The sequence below is a fragment of the Podarcis filfolensis genome (assembly GCF_964270895.1).
Source record: "Podarcis filfolensis genome assembly, chromosome: 12".
NCBI classification, from domain to species: Eukaryota; Metazoa; Chordata; class Lepidosauria; order Squamata; family Lacertidae; genus Podarcis; species Podarcis filfolensis.
The window spans coordinates 46,818,299-46,844,396 of record NC_139614.1 but is presented as its reverse complement, the minus strand read 5'-3'; the positions used below and the strand labels follow the sequence as shown (position 1 = coordinate 46,844,396).

General features: G+C 42.2%; 1 protein-coding gene and 2 long non-coding RNA genes across 6 annotated transcripts in view; 2 read left to right on the top strand and 1 right to left on the bottom strand.

Annotated features, from left to right (window-relative positions):
- LOC310746384 lies at positions 1–24,943 on the top strand. The gene is made up of 2 exons (XR_014540693.1): positions 1–538; positions 24,483–24,943. It is a non-coding gene; the product is annotated as an uncharacterized lncRNA (long non-coding RNA).
- On the top strand, positions 4,348–17,070 carry INSIG1 (insulin induced gene 1). 3 transcript variants are annotated; one of them, XM_083579996.1, is made up of 6 exons: positions 4,348–4,621; positions 7,838–8,244; positions 11,090–11,214; positions 12,450–12,616; positions 13,183–13,282; positions 14,071–17,070. In XM_083579996.1, the coding sequence occupies exons 1-6, from the start codon at positions 4,467–4,469 to the stop codon at positions 14,098–14,100; spliced, it is 984 nt and encodes a 327-aa protein (XP_083436122.1). In that variant the 5' UTR covers positions 4,348–4,466; the 3' UTR covers positions 14,101–17,070. The 3 variants fall into 3 exon arrangements, with proteins under 3 accessions (XP_083436122.1, XP_083436123.1, XP_083436124.1); XM_083579997.1 differs by having other exon boundaries at positions 4,370–4,753; XM_083579998.1 differs by lacking the exon at positions 4,348–4,621 and adding an exon at positions 4,759–4,912.
- Positions 17,653–26,098, bottom strand: part of LOC310746296 — a 97,705-nt gene continuing 89,259 nt past the window's right edge. The window contains exon 3 of one of the 2 annotated variants that reach the window (XR_014540595.1): positions 17,653–17,977. This is a non-coding gene — a long non-coding RNA (uncharacterized lncRNA). Of the gene's footprint in view, positions 17,978–19,515; positions 19,757–26,098 lie in introns of those variants that run through there. The other variant, XR_014540596.1, reaches the window with a different exon arrangement.

Genomic DNA, 26,098 nt, shown 5'->3' with positions numbered 1-26,098 from the left:
TGACACATACACAAGAGTCACCAATGACCACAGGATAACGTTCACCTTTACCCAATAAAGCTACTAGCATTTCTGAGACCTGGGTCGGGTGAGCCTTAATTTTAACGGATAAATGGTCTGTCCCTTTTAGTGTTCTTTGGCAAGCTTTCCCTATTGCTTCATTGCAACAAAGGTTCACTGAAGTTAAGAACTCTGATGAACTTTGCCCAGAGTTGATGTCTTTACAGTCACGTTTAGCTTTGCATACCAATGCTTTCTAAGTGATGAACTATGTTCTGCCGATTTCCTGTCAGACAAACATTTAATGAAGTAATGGAAAAGCTGGCCTTAAGGGAAAAATGGGAAAGTTAACCTTAACTCTCTAGTCTTGAACTAGAATTGTTTAGATTTTTTGAGTCCTGAAAACTAGTTGAACTATTTGTGTTGTAACTTCAGAATTCCAGATCCCAATTCAATCCATCTGTGTGACAAGGGGAAGAAACATACAAGATGAGGCTGCTAATCTCCCAAGTCCTTGTATTTAGTAATACCTAAATCAGTAAAGTTCTACTGTACAGAAGAACTTTCACCTACACCTTACCACTGCCTCATACGTTCTGGTACATGGGTAGGCAGACTAAGGCCCGGGTACTGGATCTGGCCCAATTGCCTTCTAAATCTGGCCCGCGGACAGTCTGGGAATCAGCGTGTTTTTACATGAGTAGAATGTGTCCTTTTATTTAAAATGCATCTCTGGGTTATTTGTGGGGCATAGGAATTCATTCATATATTTTTTTCCAAAAGATAATCCGGCCCCCTACAAGGTCTGAAGGACAGTGGACCGACCCCCTGCTGAAAAAGTTTGCTGACCCATGTTCTAGTACAAAGAACATTGGGTAATTTTTATTTATTAAAGAAATACTCAGGCTTTTCTAGGCGCTATCTAAACTCATTTACTTGGGAGTAAGTTTCACTGAACTCAAACTTACTCCCAACATACAGGCAGCAACTGTTTTAGGCATGTCCAATATTTGCATGACCACATACATGTATATCACGCTGAACCCAGAAGTCACCTGAAAATGTCACAAAAAGGGGTAGAACAGGGCAGGGCAGGGGCAAACAGGGTGTTTGCAGGCTTTTTTAATGGGTGTTCCAATTATATGCAATTTCACACAAGCGCTATGACCCGGAACGCAAATCCCCGCAAACAGGGAGTTGCCTGTTACAGAATAGGTTTGCACTTCTAGACAGCCTACTTCAGTATGTGGCACCGGCATATACAGTAACATAGAAATCCAAGTGCTTTGAATGAACTATTTCAGTTTAATAAAGTTCACTGGATAAGTTCAAAGATCTCTGAACTACACCTAGAAGTAGTTCCCATAATTGCTGGGTGAACTGAAAGAGAATTACATTCGTTTTAAGGAAGAACTTTGAACAATTTCTAGTTCATCTTCAAGTTTGTTCTCTTACATGTTTTTTTCCCCACTTTTTAGATTCTTTGGCCTTTAATAGAATAATTGGAAAAAATAAACAATTTTGTGTGTATACAGTATATCTGTGTGTTGATGTATTCTTAGTCCTCTAAAACATATTTTATACTTCAGTAAAGCAGCTTGTAACATTCTGAATGCTGAAAAACTGCCATGGATCATTTGGATGAACTTGAACTGAATGTGAACCAAACTACAGTAATTGTTTTTGTAAAGGAACAAACATGAACGGGAATTAGTTCCTTTGTGAACATGTTGAACTTGGACTAGTTTATTTTTAAAATGAATTTTCCAAGCTCTGGGATAGCCTGTGGTATTCCTAGACAGCATCTTAAAAAGCAGAGACATCACCTTGCCAACAAAAGTCCGTATAGTTAAAGCTATGGTTTTCCCAGTAGTGATGTATGGAAGTGAGAGCTGGACCATAAAGAAGGCTGATCACCGAAGAATTGATGCTTTTGAATTATGGTGCTGGAGGAGACTCTTGAGAGTCCCATGGACTGCAAGAAGATCAAACCTATCCATTCTGAAGGAAATCAGCCCTGAGTGCTCACTGGAAGGACAGATCCTGAAGCTGAGACTCCAATACTTTGGCCACCTCATGAGAAGACTCCCTGGAGAAGACCCTGATGTTGGGAAAGATGGAGGGCACAAGGAGAAGGGGACGACAGAGGATGAGATGGTTGGATAGTGTTCTCGAAGCTACCAGCATGAGTTTGACCAAACTGTGGGAGGCAGTGGAAGACAGGAGTGCCTGGCGTGCTCTGGTCCATGGGGTCACGAAGAGTCGGACATGACTAAACAACTAAACAACAACAATTGTGACTAAAAACACAGGTTGCCTGAAAAGGTGCATGAAGAAGCTTCCTATATTGGCACCGCAAACAGATTTCACAACTGTTGTTAAAATTAAACACTGGGTGGATGCAGATGAGCACATGTTAAATGATGAGCATACAACCACATGGGTTGAGCATACAACCACATGACCACCTATTGCGTCTTAAGTAACAAGAATTAAACCATGCATCTGCATTTGGATCAGAAATATTCAGGAAATCTGAGGAGTATAGGAACTAGAGTAGTAAAATTCTCATGTCATTACCTTCCTGTTGTGTGCTAAACACAGCAGCATGGGTCTTCCACAAAGCCCTCAAGAGCCCATCCCACGTCCACATAGCTCTCTCCCGAAACCTGAGCCAATGCTGGTATAGGAAAGAAGCATATTATGGATGCCTCCCACATGATCTGAGAAGTCTCAACTCACCCAGGAGCTGCAAAAGTGTCTTCTACCCTGAGGGCACTGTTTGGTTTTGGGGGGATCAGATACAATTGCTTAGTTTCCAATCCATGTGTTTAAAAGCAGCAGCAGCAACAACATACCCCAGCAACACAACTATCTAATCCAGAGCACATCTCCTCCACGGGGAGCACAGCCTGCAGACGGTGCAGGGCTGGATTAACCATTAAACAAAACAAGAACGTGCTTAGGGCATCAAGGGAAGGGGGATACCAAAGAAATTTTCCATTGCCAAATTTTTAACATTTAAGGTCTCAGTGAAGTGCTCAGCTGAGCCTTCGTTTTCTCATATGAACTATATTAAAAACCCCAATGAAACAACTATGTAACAAGGCAGGCCTTATTTCTACTAAGTACAGAAACAGATGTGTTATGTAAGATTAGTTTTGAGGATCTGATAAAACACTTTGCAATTAGAAAAAGTAGGATAAAAACTTTTCTAATATAAGCAAATTGGAAGTATACAAAAATAAAAATTACTTTCCATCTTACTGTAGGTTTCATTTCATTTAAAGAAATGTGAAATATACTCAGAGTCGCAAAGTGATTTCATGCTCTTTATTCAGCTCATAGTGGTGAGGAGGAATGAATGAAAGTCCCCTCAAAGTATCTGCTTTATATACATTATTTACACAATGGGCTGCACATGATTGGCTAATTCCGGAATTCTACTGTAAGCCAATCAGGTTGTGGATTCACTTCTATCTGGAGCATGATTGGGTGGTTCCTGCCAACCAATCATACTGCTGCATTGTTCTAGGACCAATCAGACTGCTGCATTCTGAATCCTATTGTTCTAGGACCAATCAGACTGCTGCCTTTTGGATCCTATTGTTCTAGGACCAATCAGACTGCTGCAGTTTGGATCCTATTCAACTCAGTACATAACAAAATGAAAGTTTATTTTACGGTTTAGTATTGTTTATATTTTGAATTAGATCTATTTTTGGGCACCCAAACCTTTTAAGTGCTTAGGACCTCTAAAGGTCTTAATCCTGCGCGGGAGGGCAATTTGGGGGAGGGCGATTTTTAGGGTACAAACAGCAAGAAAGCGAATGTGTTTTGTTTAAAAATAAAAAAAGCCTCACAGACTGCAGTCTTAAGTATTTTTAATAAGCCTCAAGGGAGACCCTCGCCTAGTGCTAAACCCCAACTCAAGCTGTGAAGCTCATCGGGTGACCTTGAGCCCAGCCACTTTCTCTCTACCTCACAGGGTTATTGTGGTAAGAAGAAGAAGGAGGAGGAGGAGGACGACGACGACGACGACGACGACGAAGAGGAGCCAACCCATTTACTCCCTGAAAGCAGAAAACGGCTAGGTACTAGATAGATAGATAGATAGATAGATAGATAGATAGATAGATAGATAGATATGGAAACCGAAGTCTCCCATAGTCATGAACACGAGAGAACTGCATGGGCGGGAGGGGGCGCTGCGCAAGGCCCGCCAACTGGCAGTTGGGGATGGAACGTTCCGTGCGGAGCGAACCCGCCTCGCGCCACGGCACGTCGCGAGCGCGCCCTTCGGACACCCGTCCCTCCCCCTCCCCGCGGGAAGCGCCACCTCACCCAACCCCTGTTCCCGCCCTGTCAGCGCGCGAGCTGTCAGTTGAGGGCGGGCGAGTGGTGTGTCCCCGACGTCATATGGGCCGCCAGCCTCCCATTGGCTGGAGCGGCCTCACCAGACTGAAATGTTGTTCTCGGGGCTACCCAGGAAAGCTCCCTGTCGGCTTCCCCCCGCCCCTTCGGCGGCCGCCGCCGCCGATACAGTCGTCAGCGCCGCGGCGCCCCCTCCCGCGGAGAGAGGCGAGGGAGGGCTCTGGCGCGGCCGGCCCTGCGGCTGCGGGTAGGTCGGCTGCGAGTAACGTGACTTCGGGGCTCGCCGCTTTATAAGCCTTTCAGCCAGGCGCTGGTGGCGCGCGAGCGGGGAGAAGGGAGGGACCTGTGCGGCTGAGGGAGACGGAGCCTGGCTGAGCAGGTAGGCAGGCGGGCAGGAGCGAAGGGTAGGGGAAAGGGGCGGCGGGGGGAGGGCTGCCACCCCCGCCTGCCCGCTTCATGGAGGCGGCTGCGGGTGCCTTGAGGACCGTAAGTCCCAGGCACGGAGCCTCCCTACACAGGGGGAGTCTATCTCCGGGCGGTAGGTGCTGACGGGGCCGGGCAACCAATGTGGGGGAGGTTATGGCGGGTGTTATGTACTGAGAAGGAGAGAAATGGCTGCGGCCTTCGTCCCTCCTTGGTGGTCTTCTCACCGGGGAGCGCGGGTGGCGGCGTTGGGGATCAAAGCTGGGCTGCATTGCTCCTCCAGCCCCTTTGCTGCGTTTTCGCCGCTGCCCCTGCAGGGGGAGGGATGCCCAACAAGTAGGAGACGCGAGCACGCAGCCCTATCTCTCGCCCCCTCCCGTATTTGTTCTCTATGCTTTGCACAAAAAGAAAGAAAGGCGCCCTTTTGCAGTAAAATAATCGGCGGTCATCTAGCCTGGGGCCGCTGCTGGAGGAGAAGGAAGGTGGAAAATGCTCCCCTCGTTTTGATCCCGTCTAGGCGGATCATCGAAGCAGTAGTGAGCCCCAGACGTAGCTGTGTGGAAGATAAAAGCTTGCCAGCACCTTCCCCACCTTGGTTGGTTGCAACAGGCATATCCTACGAAGGTGTTATGTATCTGTAGAAGCCGGGGAAAGGCTAGGCAGGGTGGGTTTGTGGTACTCGCACACACAAATCATCACATAGGCAGCAAACTTGGCAAAAGGCCTGGGATGGCCACGTGTCATGTATGATTTAGTTGAGATTCCTGCATTGCAGAAGATTGGATTAGATGACCCTCCCTCAGGGTCTCTTCCAGCTCTACAATTCTATGATTCTGTTCTTTGTCTGTTTCCTTGGAAGCAGCTGTCACGGACTTCAGTGCCTCTTTCTTTTAAGTATGCATGCATAGGATTGTAATTTTTAGAGATGGAAGGTATGTGTGAATCTCCAGCACTTGGGAATTTTGACCCTGTTGTCATTATTTTACAGGTGAAGATCTAAGCGTTCTCCAAAAAGAATAGGTAGCGGGTACTTAAGTCCTCCCCAAGTGTTTTCAATAAATGGGGATGGAAGATCTAAATAGATACTTGAAAAACCTAACACAAGGGTAGAGGATAGAGCATAGAGCAACTATCAGTTGCTCCTGATAGGCATTCAATACTCCTAGCTTTCTGAAAGGCTAGTTTCTCTCTGGTGAAATCTTCCCAGGAATGAAAGCAGTCTAGGAATGCTTGCACTTTTGGTTTGGGTTGCACCCAGCTATCATATGTGGGAAAGAGAATTGTCAGGCTATTGATTCTAGAGAAAAATTGGACCTGTTGCCCTCCAGCAGTAGGAGATCCCTGGAAGCAGTACAATTCAAGTAATCCCTCCCAGGGCAGGGGACTGTAGCAGAAATAACTTTAGCTTCAGGTGGATAAAGATTAATATCCAGTTGATAAAACTTTTCACTAAAATAATTTCCGGGGCAGGCATGTTAGTCAGCTGCAGCAACAACAGCAGTCTTTTGACATCTTAAAGACTAACATATTTTATAATAAAACTTTAGTCTTTAAGGTGTAGCAAAACTGCTTTCTTTTAAAAGAAGGCAGTATTGGAAGCCGCGGCCCAAACACCAAAAGGAAGATCCTAGGAAGTTCCAATAGGCACGTGGACGTCTTAACAGCAGTATAGGTAGTCTGTTAAAGGTTTTCCCAGATCAGGGCATTGTCTTCATATTGTGTCTATACAAATAACAAGGGCTGCTTGTAGCTTTGTATAAATTGCTATGCAAGCAATAGGTTTTTATAAAGCAAAATGTGTTATTTTGATCATCTAGCATGTCTAGTTTTACAACATCAGAATGGATTCTGGATCATTTATGTAATGAATGCTCTTTTGAGGCACTTCAAAGTTTTCTCTCTTCTGAATTGGAAGGGCCAACTCACTGGAGATGTTAGTAATCTGCTGGAGGGGGAAAATCAAATTGTGAACTCTTTAGCTATTAGACCAAGCCATTGAAAATCTGTATTATAAGTATTGATTAACTGTCCCAGGTCACTGATGCTGGGACAGCTTGGTGTTGCTCTCTTAATATGTATAAGAATCTAAAGGCTCCAGTATTTTTGTCACTATATAAGCATCACTGTTTGTATGGCAATTGACAACTTCATGTGAAATGTCTGAAAACATGCTATTATATGCTTGTTTATAATTTTATCATGGTGTAGGGGCATGTTTAAAGCTCTAGGTAGATGTTCCTACCCTTCCTTTTAAGAAGCTGAAGGTAGTGCACATGGTCCCCTGTCCCATTCTCATTTTATCATTGAAACAGCCTTATGTGATAGGCTGGACTGTGAGAGAGTGACTGGCCTAAGGTCACACTTTGAGCTTCATGGCTGAGTGGGGATTTGAACCTGTTTTTCCTCAGTCTGGTCAAACGTTCCAGCCATTACATATACTGTTGCTTAGAATGTTTGGCAATAGTAATATTAATGCCAAGTAATATAGCATTTTCAGTGTTCAGAATGACAGTTGCATACATTATGAGAACAATCCTTACAACAATCCTGCATGGTAAATAAGCATTATCCCAACATCATGGGATGAGAACTGAGAGCTCTTTCCTTAAGATCACCTTGTGAATCATGACTGAGATATCACTTAAATTAATGACCTCCTAGGTTGCAACTCATTCTCTTAGCTACTATGCTGTATTAACTACAGTGTATCCTATCCATCAGTGGAGTATTACCCGTATTCAAAAATTGTCTTGGGCTTCCACACCTCACCTGGAAGTGAATTCTTTAACTATTCTCTAGTGTCCAAAGCAAGGCTATAGAATATTCTTACTTCCTAAAGTACTGAAGATGACCATAGGATTGTTGGGTTTTCTTCATATGTTTTTCTGACCCTGACTTCTCATTTGTAAAGAAAATTCCTATATCTCATGGTAGACAAGTACAAACCATTAGTAGTTACACAGATAAAGCACATGGCATACTTGATGGCTGGCTTTGCAGCCGAATGTTGGCACTAATAACTTCTTGATGCCCCTTTCAGGAATCTCATGGAGAAGCCTGTGTCCAGAACAGAAGATCATACCTGGAGTTGTTCCTGTACTGCCAGGAGAAGGCAGAGAACCCCCTTAGGTGGAAGTGCCACAGGGCTGGCAGCCAAAGTGGGCGAAATGTTGAGCTCGTCTGTCTCGAGTTCTCCTCTAAAACTAGTGAGTCACAGCATGCGGAACCCAAGCAGCTCAAACCTTGGCAGTGGCACCAGCAGCAGTTTGAACTTGAGCAGGGACGTAGTGCAACGGAGCCTGGTGCTCTTTGTCGTTGGCACTTTCCTCGCCCTGGTGCTGAACTTGCTGCAGATCCAGAGGAACGTAACACTCTTCCCCGAGGAGGTCATTTCTACAATCTTCTCCTCTGCTTGGTGGGTGCCCCCTTGCTGTGGGACAGCAGCAGGTAAGTCACCAGACTAAACTTTGGTTGTTTGGGAATCGTTGTGGAAAGAAAGCATTGGCAGTTCTAGACGTTGGATTGTATTTTGTCGCTGGGTAGTATTTGGGACCCGCAACTTGCTGGGGTTTGCTTCTTGAGTCTGCTGCACTCTTTTCAGGATTGGCCATGACTTAAGAGTCTGCATGCTTTGTTAATGCCATCTAGCTGCTGAGCAAATTGAGAGAACAATCGGATTAAGCAGAAGCATGTTGTCGTCTAGGAAAGAGCAGGGATGTATAGCAGGTTACTTTCGTGGGCTGATGCTGCTTTAAGAGTTGGCAGTGTGGTTAGCCCTGGATTAGGGAAGAGTTTCCTCCAAGCTATTGTCTGTCAAAGTTTTAGCACAGGAGCTTGCATGACTCATCACCACTCTCTGCCTTATGATTGGTTCCCTTTTGAAACTGGTGAGTCGCATGTTCTCGCTCCTATTGGTTGCCTGCCTGAACATGCCACATAATTGAATCAAAAACAAGGAAGTCACATGTTGCGGCAGCAGAGGATGGGAAGTGAAGCTTGGCTAGCTGCCTGTTCTGAGAGCAGCTGCAGCAGCTTCATTTGCCAGCAGAAATGTAAGGGGATTTCCTCCTGCACCGCCCCCTTGCAAAAGCTGTAGCATACCTAGGACAAAACGCTTAGTTAAAATAGAAATCTATTTTGTTATATAAAGAAGCAGAACAAATAGCTGAATGTTAAACAACTCCTGCTGCTAACTACACAGTGGTTTCAAATGGCACTATAGGGGAGCATTAAAACACAGCTGTATTCTATTAAGTAGAATGTTGCAATGCTTGGCAGAAATGTTTGAAGTGTAAACATAAATCTTTACGTTGGTAAAACTTTTGAAGAGAGCAACACAGAAAAGAGATGAAGGAGAAAAGCCAAAATTTATCAAGCTACCCCAAACGTTCATCATGCCATGGAGGCTTTAGCTGAGATTCCTGCATTGCAGGGAGTTGGACTAGATGACCCTTGGGGTCCCTTCCAACTCTACAGTTCTATGATTTTTAATCCAATGAAGGTTTAACCCAATCTCAGAACCGTACTGGCTACTGCCATTCCTTTTGATTACTGTCTGAATTCGAGATGTTATTTTCGGGCAACATAAAATTTAGTTTTCTAATAAGTTTCTGCAGTACAAAACAGCTCTTGCCAGTGCAGGGTGGCACCTGCCCCTTTGGCTGCAGGTGTTGCTCTAGAGCAGGATATATACATATGTGTTTCTCAAAACAGGTGGCTTCAGTTTTAGCCACCTCTCTGCATCATGAGTAAAGCAGTGAACTTCAGATATTCTACACAGAAACAGCCAGTGTTTGTCCCATAGTATTGTGTGCCCTCTGAAATGAAACAAAACCAAGTTCTGGCCCAGGTGTCACCAACCTAAGGCCCATGGAGGCCATTTAACCCGCAGTGCAGGGACTATTCCGCGGCACCAGAAATCACTTCTGTGCAGCCTCGATTTTTGGCGTCTGGGCATGCACAGACGTGATTTCCGGCATTGCGCTGCGCCGGCCCGGCCCATGGAGGATCTCCGCGGGAGTGATCCAGCCCATGCCCAGTAAGCCTTGCCGACCCCTGTTCTAGCCTGTATATTAACTGCTGTCACTCAGAGGCCAGTTGAAATGGACTTAACCTTTTAATATACAATGGTACCTCGGGTTACATACGCTTCAGGTTACAGACTCCACTAACCCAGAAATAGTACCTCGGGTTAAGGACCTTGCTTCAGGATGAGAACAGAAATTGTGCTCCAGCGGTGCGGCGGCAGCAGGAGGCCCCATTAGCTAAAGTGGTGCTTCAGGTTAAGAACGGACCTCCGGAACGAATTAAGTTCTTAACCCGAGGTACCACTGTACTCCTGTTGTTGTAACTAAACATGTAGAGCAATTGTTCTGTCTGACATTAAAAGTTTCCAGCCCAGCATCAGTTGGCCATGTTGATAAGGAAACTCTTCATACTGGGGAAAAACACTGTGGAAAAATAGCTTTATGTGTGGCAGTGAGTGGGAACCAAGTCACCTGATGAGGCTATTTAAGCAGCTGCTGTGTGTGTTGGCAGCTTACCAGGTAGTATTGGGCTCCAACTTCCATCAGCTTTACTCAGCATGGCCAGTGATCAAGGATGTTGGGAGGTGGAGTTGATCAACATTTGGAGGGCCACACATTAGGCACCCTGTCCTGTAACAATCTGAATGACTGGAATGATTGGAAGCAACTTCTGCTAATAAAAACTGGCTGGTTGCTCTAGAATACATTCTTCAGTGGTGCCTACAGCCAATAGTTTACCTGTTAACTAGCAAAAGTGCTGTAACAGTCAAATGCCTGAACTTTGAATTTTAAAAAAATTCAGTAGTACTTAAATGTGTTCCATGTGGATATATTTTTCAGAGGAAGGGAGGGTGTATGTGTGAAATATCTCTAATAAAAAGTCAGAAGAAATTTGGGTTCTTGGTCTAGGCAGCTAATTATTACTGTTAAAATATTGATTCTGCTTCTACCTGAGGCTTACATTTTCTACCAAGGAACAGAAACAAACTTCTTTTTAATATAAGCAGTGTAGTATATACACGAATAAATTAGTTCCTTTTGTAACTTGTAAGATTCATACATGTTCCACCATAGTCCCACATCTTGAAGCATAACATAAGAATATGTGAAACACTATACAATTTGTGAAATATCATTAGCAGACACAACAGTAGGGAAAATGGGTTTTAGTCTGCATAAGACTTTGGCATGTGCTGAATAGATTTATATTTACAACAGCTTGGATATTAAAACTGTATGAACAATTTCTCCTTTTTCTTTTACAGCTGTTATTGGCCTGCTGTATCCCTGCATTGACAGTCATCTTGGTGAGCCTCACAAATTCAAGCGAGAATGGGCCAGTGTTATGCGGTGTATAGCAGTCTTTGTCGGCATTAACCATGCAAGTGCTGTATCCTTAGAATGATGTGATTAATGTCCATATCTGGTGTAATTATAATGGAATTTATTTATAAAGTTCTTGCCAGTCTATACTTGACCAACTTCAACTGAAATGCGGAGAAATTCAGCATGAATGTGGAGAAATGACTGGGTTTTGAAATCCTTATTTCTGGACTTGTGCCTCTAGAATAGTCACTTGAAATGGATTGTGTGTCTCACAGCAACGTCCTGTACTGGGAAATGCTTTGAAGGATCTGGGATAAGGCTTCTTGGACTGGCACAAAGAAACCACTTGTCTGCCTATAGTGAGACAAGGGCTTGATAGTGGCAAGTAGGGCATTGCTGATTGTATCAGCTGCATTTGCTGTTCTTAGGGCTGCAGCTGCTGTTAACACAAATTTCTCCGCTAAGGTAACTAAAAGGTCCTGAGGCTTAGGGTGGTTTATAAGACACATAAAAAGTTAGTAGTGCTATGAGTAAAAGGAGATTTAAAATAAAAGAGCAGGTGGTAGCCAACTAAATTTTACTCAGAGTAGACCCATTGAGTAATCCTTTCCATTAGTTACTCAGATGAGACCCTATGTTAAGTGTGTCCATTAATTTCAAGTGGGTTTACTCAGAGTAAAACTTAGTTTGCTACAGCCCAGCCTGTTTAACAGAATAACAGCTCTGGGCTATTGGGATAGAATTAGATTATGTCACAGACTCCACTCAATCGGTGGTCTGAATTTTTCACACACCCAAATCCTCACTTGTTAGTAGAGTCGAGTAGGGCACATACATGAATATGTAGCATTTGCCTTTTTCTCAAATAAAGCTTGTTAGTGTTTTTGCACTAGCTTCTCCTTCAGATATCTCCCAGGAGTTCACTTTGAATTTCATTACAAGAAAATTAGCACCTTATTTGAAGAGGCACTAATTTACTTGCAATGGTCCTCCTTATATTTTGACAGAAGCTGTGGAAAAATTGTCCCCTGCAGGCTAATGGTACCCATTTGCTACTTTTGACCGTTGCTTGAAGTGATTTTTGCATTTGTATACTGCATATACAGGTATACATGTACAAAAGAGGAATGTATGCAACACAAGAGACAAATAAAATGTGAAAGGGGTGATGGTGTAGACACCATCTAACAGCACTGAAGCAGAAAACTAAATCTGGCTGTGTCTGAAGATTGTTATGATGAGCAAGAAGAAACTTGTCAGACTTCAAGGCTGCAGAATTTTCCTTAACTTTCTTCTTAGAAATTGGATTTTGCAAACAATATCCAACTCTCTTTGACCCTGGCAGCTTTGTCACTGGGTCTCTGGTGGACATTTGATCGTTCAAGAAGTGGTCTTGGTCTTGGAATTACAATAGCTTTTGTAGCTACTCTGATTACACAGTTCCTTGTCTATAATGGAGTTTATCAGTAAGTATCCCATCTTGTGACTTTAAATTGTCTAACTATTTTAAAGTAAAAATTAGTTAAATTTGACTTGCATTCTTAAGCAAAGGTGTGGGCCCACTCTGCTGCTAAAAAATGAGAGTTATAAGCCACTCTGTCTTAATGATAGTGTGCTGCTGCCTTGTACAAGATTACAGTGTCTTTATGCTAAGTGGTTGGATCATTTTAAGCTTGATTCTAGGTGTGTTCCATTGAGAAAATAGGAAAGAGACATTTGTGCAGAGAAGACATGAATTGTTCAATTTCTATCCCTCTAAGCATTCTGTAATCTTTCCCTATTTACACAGCATGAGACGTTTAATCCCTTTCACCACCCCTGTGGTAATAATACAGGGTGTGACTGTACAAATAGAACTGTATCTTCTACAATCAGATATTTAATTCTGCTGACAAAATGTAAGATGGCAATATCGAAATTCACAGAACTACCACTTGTTCCAGCATAGCTAAGTGTTCATATTAAAAGACAAACCTTGTTGCACAGATATTAAAATTGCAGGCATGTCTCACTTTCTTATATCTTTCTTTAGGTATACATCCCCAGATTTCCTTTACATCCGGTCTTGGTTACCATGCATATTTTTCTCGGGAGGTGTGACTGTAGGAAACATAGGACGGCAGCTAGCTATGGTAATTATCATACAATCTGTGTTTAGCCATTTTTAAAAGGGAAATTAAGTTGATGAGTGTTAAACCTGTATGCAGGACATGTTATTTGGTGACTAATAAGAGTAACTGGTACTTTACAAGGGCGTGACCTACATGACCTGAAGTACATCATCCTAGCCTTGGTCTTTTGGGTGCATGGGAACCAACTCCAGGGGACCATGGATGTTTGAGCACCCACAATAATATAATTGTGGGGACCTGGTACCCACAATGTCAGTGAAAAAAGGTGGCAGCAGTGCTGCTTCCAAGAGAAAAGCAGTTCAGTTCCACCCTCCGCAGCCAGCCAGCAAGGCACCCTTTTCCAGTGGGGGAAGCTCAGGAGCGAAGGCAGAGTCTCTCTGCCTCCAAGTCTGAGCCCCTCCCCACGGAAAAGGGTGCCTAGCTGGCTGCAGAGGAGGAGGAAGAGGAGCTGCCGCCCGCCACAACGTGGATGTGCAATGTCACACACACACACCTGCACATAGTGCACGCGACATTACATGATGCACTACATGCAGGTGTGTGCGTATGACATCGCACATCCACGTTGTGGTGGCAGGTACCCACATATCTGGCTCCCATATCCTTACTCCAGAGGCATACAGTAACAAAAGGCAAATGTCAGGGAGGGCAGTGATGGTAAGTCTCTTCCCCATTCTCTTAGAAGTACCAACTGCTGGTGCAGGTTTAGCTTGTTTACAAGAATGCAGTTAAGTTTCAGCGTAATGTTAAACATTAAACTGCAATAACATTTTTGGTTTTGACCACAGGGTGTTCCTGAGAAGCCTCACAGTGACTAAATATTTGGATCTGCACTGAAGGCAGGCGAAGATCAGTTCTTGAATCTGAACTAGAATTTTTTTCTTCTTGAATAACCTGCGTGAGCTTCCTGCGCAAATGACTGGTGAAAAGACGCTTATTCACCTTAGAGCGGCCAAGAGGTTACCTTGATGTTTTTTCCTAGAAGCCTCTGGGTTTGACTGTTCTGTGGGAGAAGTCAGTACAGACATAATGCATAGCAAGTCCATGCTTGGTGACTATTCTCCCAAGTGCTAGGTTCCTGTTGGAAGTCATTGAACCAGCTGCCATATTTCAAAGCCTTGAAACAAAACTTATAATTACAAGCTTTGTACAAGTGCCCAAAGAAAGTTGGTTGGTGCTGAAAGGTGGAGTACATGGGTGGGTTTAATAGGAATAGTATTTATCAAAATGTCCTTTTAACATAGGGTTGCCTTAAAATGAAGGTGATTAGAGTAAAAGGTACAATCCTTCAGATGTTGTACGAAGGAATAATAACTATAGGCACAAATCACAGTTCCCTTGGAAAACATTCTTTGCTTTCTCCACTGAAATAAAGGAGAGAGGTGTAAGGAACTCTACCTATTTCAGTGTGCTTTGCACAGGAGTACTTATCCGAAGTGCTTTGATTTGTGGTTTTGAAAACCTGTTCTCCTTGGAAGTGGGAAGCAAACTATCTTGCAGACAGAAAAGCAATAGGTCTGTCAGCTGCTTATCAAACTGATAGCGTGGTCCCTTACCACTTCCCTGCTGTTGGATACACACAGCCAAAATTGATTTTTGCTCAGTAATGTATGTCATTGCAACTCTGTTGGGCAGGCCCTCAAGTGACTTTACTGATAAGCCTGTCCTCGGAGTGTTACACCAGCCTAAGAGGAGGGCATTCCTATGTGATTCCTGTTAAACTATATAGCAACTGGACTAGTTTCAGGGCCCAAGCAGTAGAGGCCATGACAGGTGCAGAGCAGGCCAACAGTGTTACTTAAGGCTTATCTTAAATGATTTTTGCTTTACAGTGTGTTTTGGAGCAGATCACTGCTTAGTGTTTGTTTTTCGCAACCCTATAGAACTTGCAATCTGTGATTGCCTTGTAAGGAAGAGTGCTTGTCACTACAATACACATTGGGTGTTTCTTAGTAGTTTCATGGTGAGCACAATATTCATTCAAATAATATAGACAACAGCTGACCTAATGTAAAGTGCAATGTACAGTTGAGAGAAATCTGAGCCTTGTTGTCTCCTCTTTAGTATTTCTTGGTGATATTGAAGAAGAGTTTTGAACTCATTTCAATGCTGCATGGAGGCAAAAATCAGCAATAATTTATCTAGTAATGCTAGTTTGTATCGTCTACTAAACCCTGGTCTTAAAAGAAATACTCCAGTCTTGTAGATATGGTGTACAACTGGAACTCTTACTGACTATTTTTCTGTAATAGGCAGTTAGATGTTCTTCTGCTTTAGCTTCTTGCGGCTTCTCATTTGTTTAGGTTCTAAACTGAGTCTAAAAAAACCCTTCCTCCAGTTTATGTTCAAGGAAACCTCCTCAAAAGCAGTGTTTCTCAAACTGTTTGAACTCTGGTCTCCTTCTTAATTGTCTGCACCTTCCAGGTCCCCCAACCTACTAATAGCCCTTTGATCTTTGGTATGTGGGTGCACAGAATCCTTGTATACAGCAATATAGATGCATCTTGTTGCTGTGGTTCTAAGGTTCTGTGATTGGGGTAGTAATGCTGGCTTTTGAAATGACTAAACATATTGGACTCCCTCCAAAAACCAGGCATCTGGTGAGGAGCTGTCTCTGTTCCAAAACTCCCATATATTGCCCACTATGTGGTAGCGTCCATGGTTACCATAGCAGTTGAGGTGACTGCCACACTATGCTCTGTTGCTGGGAGGAAAGTGGTTCTATCTGCTGCAAGATATTTTTCCCACTCTGGAATTCCTCCCACCTCTGGTGTGTTGTGCCTTCTCAGGAGCATAGTTTGAGAATCATTGTTCAAAAACTCTAGGGATGCTTAGAAATTTACTTCAGGGGCTTATGGGTTTGTAAAAGCCTACTGCAAAGGAAAGGCAAGATTTTCAAGCTCTGAAATTCTTCTCCTGATGGGATTAAAATCCAAGCTAGAGGAGAATTGTTTTCATATTTCCACTAGCCCTTAAAGTGCAGCATTCCTTCAGAGAGCTACACCTTTCATAGTCCCCTTGCACATTGCAATCAGATGACAGAAGGAGAGAGGTAAGGGAACAACTTTCCCATCTCGTTGCACACAGGAGTTCATTTCAGATCATCTTGTAGGTGAGCTAAGGAGTGCTCATTCAACTCTATCTGAAATATTTTTGGAAAATGCTAAAAAATGTTAGTGGTATCTTTGTTCTTAAAGGGGAGATAGGGAAGACTTGAAGCAGTAAGGTACAAACTACACTGAAGAACTTTTATTACAGTCTGTGGTATTACTGAATAATAAATTGCAGCCTTTATTGGTTTTTAAAAGGTTTGGGAAAACCCTTTCTTTACCAATCTAAATAGTCCAATAAGGTTTCTCAAGTGAATATACCCACGTGAAAATGTATCTGCAAGACAAAAGCCACCGTATTCTCTAAGTTTAGTTTGAGATACTGTGGCACAGGAGGCAAATAACTACTTTTCCATGTCAACACCTTAGTACCCCATGTAACTAAAGAGGACAATTGTAACTGTAAATATGTAATCATGAAATCAATAAGTATTTTATTTGTAAATTGGTGTTTTGACAAGACAGCCAAAATATACACTAGAAGTTCAATCTTGCCAATACTTGTAAGTATCTGAACCAAAGTGATCAGAATTTGTGTTATATGGAAAAATATGCGTTGGGGAGAATTGCACTATTCTGGGTTGGAATCCTTTGATTCTCAGACTCGGTAGTTTTTTTCAACAATGTGTGTGAGTGGTGGTTTTTTAAAAAAAAAAAAATAAAGGTTTCAAACGACCATTTCTGTCTCTTGTTTACTTAGATATTATAATCCTTTTGAATGACAGCAATGAATGATCTGACTGGGGGGAGTGCTAAAACCTTAAATAACTTGTCTCAAACACTTCATTTTAACTGCCTTTTCAGCTGTGAAGAGGCAGGTAGCTCCACAATTAGCATTCTATCAAGCTATCTAATGGCATGCTCTACATCTTTATCCAAATTGAGGCAGTCTAGTTATGTACAAATTTCTTACTCAGATGGCCAAGGACAGTCTTTCTATCTCGTATTGGCATCTAACTTGTGTACAGTGGTACCTTGATTTAAGAACAGTCCTGTTTACAAACAATTTGGTTTACAAACTCTGCAAATCTGGAAGTAGTGTCGAGGAAGAGTCCATGGAGGCTGTCTTCCTTATGGAAGCAAGCTGCACGTCTCACCAGGCTAAATAATCCAGTGGTGCTGGCTGCCAGGTATCTGCCTAAATAGCATCTTTCTGAGTTAGCTATTCTCGCCCCATCAGCTAGGAGCACCATACTGCCATTACTTAAGGAGAACTGGCTTTCTTGAACAGCTAGGAAGAAAACTCACTTTCCACCACTGTTGGAAAGAAGTTTTATATTCAAGTGCTGATGGAGGCCAGTGGACACAAGAAGGCAAACACAGGTAACTGAATTTGAACATACACACACTAGCTATGGCAACAAATGATGCTGTAGACCAAGAATAGAAAAGGCTATAGCCTTCCTAACTGAATGCTTTAAGGAAACAGTAGGCCAAGGCCAGATGTCCTAACCAATACCAGTCTCCAGTGGGAGGAACCTGTGGCCCTCCAGTTGTAGGACTGCTGTTACCATTTCTGATCATTGGCTCTGCTGCCAGGGGCTGCTTGAAGATGTAGTCCAGCAATATCTAGGCGATTGTGTCCCTGAGAAAAAAACAGCCTTAAGCAGGTGTGGATCTGATTCTTTCTAGCTTGTCTGTCTTGGTTTTGTCAAATACTTTTTACACCCTGAAAAGCATTTGTTGTTTATGAAGTTCACAACTGGTGTGTTTATGAACTTAAAAACCTTAGTTGACATACAGAGCTTTGTCCTTGAACAACACCTCTTAAAGGGCAACCCAACAAAATGTATTCTGGCCTCAGTGCTGTTATCTCATTCCCATTCTGAAGAATTTTGTAATAGCCTGTGGATATCATAATAGCAGGTTGCCCCTTCTGACTGAGCAACTGAAATGGTATGCCCTGCAGTTTCTTATAGTTGCCTGTAGGGTTAACTTGATAAAAATGAAGGGAAACCTTTTGTCATGATCATTCTAATGTTTCTTCAGCTTACAAGAGCTCCCTCTGGTGACTAATTGAGTCCATGTCAGCTTGAAACATCTACGGAGAGTTTGATCCGTGCAAAAGTTCTTCATTCCCAAAATATAAAGGGAATGCTTTCTTTAACGGTTAACCATGCAGAGTCCGTTTCAATCTTTCTAGGCTTCCTGATCAATGTAAAGCTTTCTCCATAATTACCATTCTAGAAAATGTTTAACCTGTTGGATTCTTGCCTCCCACATAGCTGTTTGAAACAGAGAAAGTGCAGTAAAGAAGGGGAAATGGCAGTTTATTAGGATCCTAGAGCTTCCTGTCACCTGGTGCCCAAAGAACTCATACAAAATCTGTCTTCTGCAAAGCACACAATGCTAATCCCTTTATTTTTCAACCAAATGCCTCAGACAAAAACATACTATCACGAAAACCTCAAGTATGAATAGCTTTTCTCCTCTCTCTCTCTCTCTCAGGACCACCAAACTACTGGAATGTCAATGTTTACAATAAAACATGAAACGAAGGGGGGAAATTCCTAGCTGTATATGACCTAATACTTCCATGCTATAGAGATGAGAGAATGAGTATTGTGGTGTGACAGAGCCAGTGTGGCATAATGTTTAGAATGTTGCACTAGGACCTGGGTTCAAATCCCTGCCCTGCCATGAAATACGCTGGGGGACCTTGGGCCAGGCACTGCCTCCAAGCCTAACCTACCTCACAGACTTCTTGTGAGGATAATGTAGGGAGGCCCCATTGTGCTGTGCTGAAGGGATGTGCCCGGCTGAAGACCCCAATGCCCTTTGGCCTGGTGGTGCAGAAGTCACTGTGAGGATTGGTCTCCCTTCACCTTTGCTGTATACCAGCAGCTGAACCGAGCCCAGCCCTAACTGAGCAATCTGTTGGCCTGTCTGAAAAGTCTGGTTTTGAAATTAATTGCAAGTCATTGTGTACAGGTATATCACTTTAGCCCATAAAGGAGAAAAATAGTTGCTTATTTCAAAGCCTGAAAGCAAGGGGCTTTACCTTGGAGGCACAGGTGAAGAAGAATGTGGCAGATGTTGTACCTGCTGACTAAATGCGTTTTAACGGAGGCCCTCTGGAAGCTGAAGCTTCAATAGAAAGAAGTGAATAGCAAACATCTGGGAAAGATTACAAAAGGGAAAGATTTATTCTGTACTGAGACTGCTAATGGGTGGGCACTACCAGGGGAGAAAAAATTAATTGCTTCAGTAACTGAATGAAAAATTAAGTTTACTTCCACTTTGGGCTCTGGAAAAAAATTACATGTTTGCATAGTCTTCTCTGATCTGCAAAACTCTTTCTTTGATCCAAAGGAAATGTGTCTTGCTTCATTGTACTGGTCAGTTGGAGAAGCAGCTTGAACACCTGGAGTGGGGAAGGAAGATGTTTAAGCTCCAGTATTCCTAAGCTGCCTCTCCAAAGGCATCACACAAACCCCAAACATCCTAGAGGGAAATGGGCCTGCGCCACCAAGGGCATCAACCTGGTTTCTGGTGTCACTTTTAGCACCTTGCAAACACCTCCTGCTATCCTGTGGTGGTTTCAGCTTACTGGCAAATTATGGAAATATAAATGCCACCAAGCAAACAGCTGCTCACATAGGAATTCAGACAATATTCCCAAACACATCCAAAGGGTGTCCCAGAGCTACTAACCAAACTTAATTATAGGCCTATCAGCTTCTTGCCAATGGCTTCAAAGAACAGAAGTAGGAATTGTGATGCAGCCCCCCATTGTTGCTTAAGATGGGATGAAGGGAACCATTGGAAATGGTTAACAGATACTCTCCAGCTGTTGTTTTTTGGCTTTATTTCTTGACTTTGTACCACTGGGTAGACCAGTGGTAGGGAAGCTATGCTACTGTATGCCAACTCTCATCATTCCCAAAGAAGGGAATAAAACTTGGGTTGACTAGATGGATCCAGGGGGATGCTTCAGTTGAGAAGGGAGCAGTACAATCTCCCTTGAAGGAGGCAGTTGTGCATCCCCTCCTTAAGTAGACTTCCCTGCGTGTTAGGAACCTGGCCCTTGATCTGTAAAGGTTTCTCCCCCCCTGGTATGTGGCATTTGGATGGTTCTGGGTAGTGGTCATGGCTATAGCCCTAAAGAGAGCAGTCCTCGACTGCAAGGAGGTCAAGATCTTACCAAGAATAATGATTCCTGCTGCATGGCTGGGCTCTTTTCTCCGCAACCACATGACAAAAATGACTTTGAGTGCCTCAAGAGCACAAAAGCCACTGGTTGCCTTTCTCCAGTCATTAGGATGGTTCCTTGCTGGTTGGGGGAAGCAGTTTGCAAAAAGAGGAAGAAAAACAAGCTGGGAAGGAGATGCGTGTTAGAAAATTTCCATGAAGCTCCTCAGGAAAAGGTCCCCCATGGATATTTTTAGAAAAACAAAATCAGGCAATCTGCTAACGAATATATGACTCCAAATTCCAGTGCCTAATTAATCAGAAGCCAGTGTAGCTAATAATGATGGGAGGGTGGGGCACAACATCATTCTAATTAATCAGCCTGGAAATGAACATTTCAGCTCTGGGAAGAGGAGGGGGAGCTGCTGCTGCTTCCCTACAGCTTCCAAACATCACTCTCTCCCCCCAAGTTAAGGTAATATGAGTTCCGCTCCAGAAGATTTCCCCAGGTGGTCAGTGGTTGGTTCCTTCCTAAGAAGGCCACGATGGGGATTTTCCAGATCACCTTCCTTCTTTAAGGAACAGCTAAATGTGAAAGGGGAGAAGTTCATTTAAATGTGATCATTTCTCCAGAAGGCTCTTACAATTGTCTTTGAGCATCTCTCATAGACTTTTGAATGGGGTTCAAGGAGCTGAAATGAATTTATACCCTGCTTTATCCTTTATAAAGGTTGATACCAAAAAAATTCCAGGTGCTTGAATGTTCTCTGAATGTTTTCACAATATTGGTTATCAGTATCATGATGTTTGATTTCACTATCTGATACCTGGCAGTTGATAGTTTGCATTATTTGACTGTGGGTATGAAATGGTGTTTAATATTCTAAAAAGGAGGCGTGGTAATTTATGTAAAAGACAAATACAACCCCAAACAGCTATTTAAAGATGAGGATGAAAGAATGATTGCTAATGAGATAACATTACAAGGTGGGGGGGGGATTGATAATTGGAATCTACACACTAAATGATAAAATATTGGAATTTTATAAAGAATTGGAAGAAAAATTGTTTGATTTCATGGATCAAAAAATAATTTTAATGGGTGACTTAAACAGGGTAGTCTCATTAGAAATGGATAGGACAGACTTCCGGGTTGGCGCCATTGTTTAATGGCGGATTCCCTCCGAGCTCCGGAGGGAATCGGCTCCGTAGCGTCTGGGTCTGGCCGCTGCGGCGAAGCGGAGACCCTTAAAATCACAGGCGCGGATGCCTGTGAACACAGAGACTCGGCGGGCACCATTTGCGCCCCCCCAATCCGCGACGGAGCCTTTTTAAAGGCTTCGGAACGGAGGCAGGGTGAGGCGTGGTGCTGAGAGTACTCCCTCGCCTACGGAGTGAAGCCGCAAGCCATAGACAGAGAGCGCCAACTTCTTCCAAGACCGATTGGACTCTAAAATATAAACCCGTGAGTAATACGGAGATTGGAACTTTAAAAAAAATTTTAATTTTGGATTTGGAACGAGCGGGAAGGGGCTAAAAAGGAAGTCCACCCCCCCCCTCTTTGTAAACAATTTAAAGCAAAGGACTGGGCAGCTAAGGTCGAGAGAATTTGTCTCTTGTTTTTTTTAATGAAAGATCCTGACTTCACGGTTTTGACACTATAAGAAGATTTACTGGAGGATAAAAAGAATTTTGGGAGCTGAAATTTCACCCCCCCCCCCCGAGACCCGGGGACGTCCTATGAGAAAGCCTGTTGCATTGAAGATTTTGACAGCTGTCAAGTGAGCTGCTAGTCAGCTAGTCGTCAGCTGGAAAAAGAGAACATTGTTTCTGCTGTTTTTGCTGGTTTTTGGTATAATTTGTTGAAAACAAGGAGGACTGTTACAAAATAACTGGACTTTTGGTTTTGAGCTGAAAGGAATACTAAGGAACTAAAATCCCCCTAGAGGGGCAATAGGGACACTACATCATAAAAATGGCTGGAGTACGTAAATTTCAAGCAGAATTGGACAGAGCACTGGTTCTCTTGGGAAACTTGCAAGATGAATACAATGCTTTGTCTACAGAGGTATCACTACTACACTGGACAGTAAACAACATCTTTGAGCCTGATAAGGACTTGAAACAGGAAGCTTATTCAACTGAACAAATAAATGAAACTGAAAGTGCAGAAACGATGGAGCAATATGTGGTCTTTGAAGAAAATGAAGGAGGAGCAGGAGACTTGCAGGAGTTAAAGGAGAGTTACAATATGAGGCCTGACATGATGACAAAAAAGGACAATAAAAATTGGATGTGGAAAGCCTGGTCTGAATGGGAGTCTGGAAAATGGAGAGACTCCCTTTGGAGGAGATCTGAAGACCTGAGGATTACAAATTTGTTGAAGGTGAAAGCTGGAGCTTTGGGGACATTTGGATCTGAAAGAAATTTGAAACAAGAGTTGGAGTACCCCATAGGCTTTGTTTTTAAGTATGGAGGACTGGCTGGAAGCAACATGGAGTCTGTTGGGCCGGAGCACCTCCGAGACTTGGGGCTTAACATCAAGGACTATCAAAGAGACCGGCAGAAAGGAACTGAGAGAGATATAAGGGCCTCGGACGTGAGATCTCCAGGCTAAATAAATAACATAAAGACTGATGGATATTGGTTGGGGACGGGAACCGGGAGAAGGGTGGGTGGAGGTTGGGAATCCAAAGGGTACACAAGGATAACTTGCTTTGTATATTTTGTTAGTGGTAAGGAAATTGGGTAAATCGTGGAAGGGAAATTTTGGTCGACTTTAGGAAAAAGGCTTAAGAATAAGAATAACTAATGAGGTATAAGTATTGATCTGTGATTTTATTAAGGTAAAATTGGTTTTTTCTTTTTAAATTAATTGAAAATAAGGCTGTTAGAAATAAATTGAGGAAATGGAAAAAAGAAGTAAAGTAAAACAATAGTATGTTAGAATAAATGTTTAAGTTAAGGTAAAGAAATAAGTTAAGGACTTGCTGAACTGACAATTTAAATTGGAATACAAGAAGGGGAGGCGTGAGGAGGTCTGAGAAATAAGGTTAAGAATAATAAGTATCAGAAACTTTATGTGTTTTTTCTATCTTTTTTTTTGTTTAGTTTTGAATTTTATGTATTTTTGTGTTTTTTGCTTTGTTTATTTTTGGTTTTTCTTTGTTGTGTGTTTCTTGAAAATGCTAATAAATATTTAATATATAAAAAAAAGAAATGGATAGGACAATAAGAAAAACGGATTCAAAAGAAGGAAGACTACCTCTGACTTTTTTCAATTTGGTGGAGAATTTAAAATTGACTGATTTTTGGTGATTTAGACACCCATTTGAAAGAGAATATACCCATTAATCAGAGCCAAATTAGTCTGCCAGAAGATTGACTTGATAAGGCTATCAAATGAGTTAACATTGAGAAAAAGAACCGAAATACAACCAAAGACCTTATCAGACCACAACCCAGTGTTACCAGAGTTAAAAGGAGAAGAAAACTCCACATTCAGGTGGAGGCTAAATGAAAGTCTTCTAGACAACCAAGTAAGTATGCAAAAAGTGGGGGAAATCCTGAAGAACTATTTTGAACTGAATTTGCATAAAGGGACAGAACGAAATATTGTATGGGGTACAAGCAAAGCAGTAATGAGAGGCTTTTTTTATTCAGCAAAGTGCATACCAAAAATGAATTCGAGAAAAGGTGGGGAGAAATTATAGAGGAGATGATAAAAAATGAAAAAGAGTTGATTAAGAAACCTGGAAAGGACACAATAAAACATAACATAAAAATGTTACAGGCACAATTTTCAATGTTAGTGAACAAAGAAATTGAATGGAAAATTAAAAGGTTGAAACAAAGAAATTTTGAATTTGCAAATAAACCAAGGAACTTGCTTGCTTGGCAATTAAAAAAGAAGCAAGGACAAAATATGATAAATAAATTGGAGGTAGAAGATAGAATAGGGACGCGGGTGGCGCTGTGGGTAAAACCTCAGTGCCTAGGACTTGCCGATCGCATGGTCGGCGGTTCGAATCCCCGCGGCGGGGTGAGCTCCCGTCTTTCGGTCCCAACTCCTGCCCACCTAGCAGTTCAAAAGCACCCCTAAGTGCAAGTAGATAAATAGGTACCGCTTTATAGCGGGAAGGTAAACGACGTTTCCGTGTGCTGTGCTGGTGCTGGCTCGCCAGAGCAGCTTCATCATGCTGGCCACGTGACCCGGAAGTGTCTTCGGACAGCGCTGGCTCCCGGCCTCTTAAGTGAGATGAGTGCACAACCCTAGAGTCAGACACGACTGGCCCGTACAGGCAGGGGTACCTTTACCTTTACCTTTAGAAGATAGAATAATAGATCAACCGAAGGACATTAGAAGACTATTTGTGAAATATTATTCAGAGTTATATCAAGCCGGCAAAGAAAATAAAGATATAATTGAAGAATATTTAATGAAAAGTAATTTACCTAAAATTCCGAAGGAAAAAATGAATGATCTAAATGTACCTATAGCGATTCAAGAGATACAACAAGGGATCAAGTACTCTAAAATAGGCATCTCTAGGACTGGATGGCTTATCAGCCAAATATTATAAAAAACTACAGGACTTTCTGATACAACCATTGAGGGAAGTAATGAACAAGATACTGATCACAGGGAAAATTCTTGAATAATGGAAAGAGGCATATATAACATCACTCCCAAAACAAGACACAAATTTACTTTTGGTAAAAAAATTATAGGCCAATATCTCTGGTGAATAATGGTTATAAACAATTTGCCAATATTATGGCAAACTGTTTGAAAGGGGTGCTTAAAGAGTTAATTCACCATGATCAAGCCAGCTTTCTTCCTGGCTCACAGATGAAGGATAACACAAGGAATATAACTGATATAATAGAATATCTGGAGGTCAGGAATGAAAAGCATGCAGCATTGATGTTTGTGGATGCAGAGAAGGTCTTTGACAATGTGTCTTGGAGTTTCATGAAAAAAATTATAGAGATAATGAACTTTGGAGAAACCTTTTTAAGAGGAATTGATGCAATATATACAGACCAACAGCCAAGGTTATTAGTGAATAATGTAATATCAGAAATATGTACAATTATGAAACGGACAAGAGAGGGTTGTCATCTGTCGCCATTAATGTTTGTTTTAGTATTGGAGATACAGTTGAGAAATATAAGACCAGAAAAAGAAATAAAAGGTGTAACAGTTGGGTGCAAAGAGTATAAACTGAGTATACCAAGGGTGTTGGATAAAATGTACAAGTTTGGACAGGTAGCAGGATTTAAGTTAAATAATTAAAAAATGAAAGTATTGGTTAAAAATATGACTGAAAAAAGTATAAATGAATTACAACTAGCAACGCAATTAACAATTTTAAAAGGGTGAAATTTTGGGGTGTATGGCTAACTTAAGAACATAAATATAATTAAGGATAACTATGTAATAACTTGGAAAGAGATAAAGAGGAATTTGGAGATTTGGGGAAGAATGAATTTATCACTTTGGGGGGAAATTTCTGTCATAAAGATGAATGTATTGCCAAGAATATTGTTTTTGTTTCAGACAATACCTGTG

Bases quoted from the DNA above. Each gene is read 5' to 3' on its own strand.
- INSIG1 (XM_083579996.1), top strand. From the start codon at position 4,467: ATGTTGTTCTCGGGGCTACCCAGGAAAGCTCCCTGTCGGCTTCCCCCC. The intron at 11,215-12,449 runs GTATCCTTAGAA...CTTTCTTCTTAG, and splicing joins GCATTAACCATGCAAGTGCT to AAATTGGATTTTGCAAACAA. The intron at 13,283-14,070 runs GTAATTATCATA...TTTTGACCACAG, and splicing joins TAGGACGGCAGCTAGCTATG to GGTGTTCCTGAGAAGCCTCA.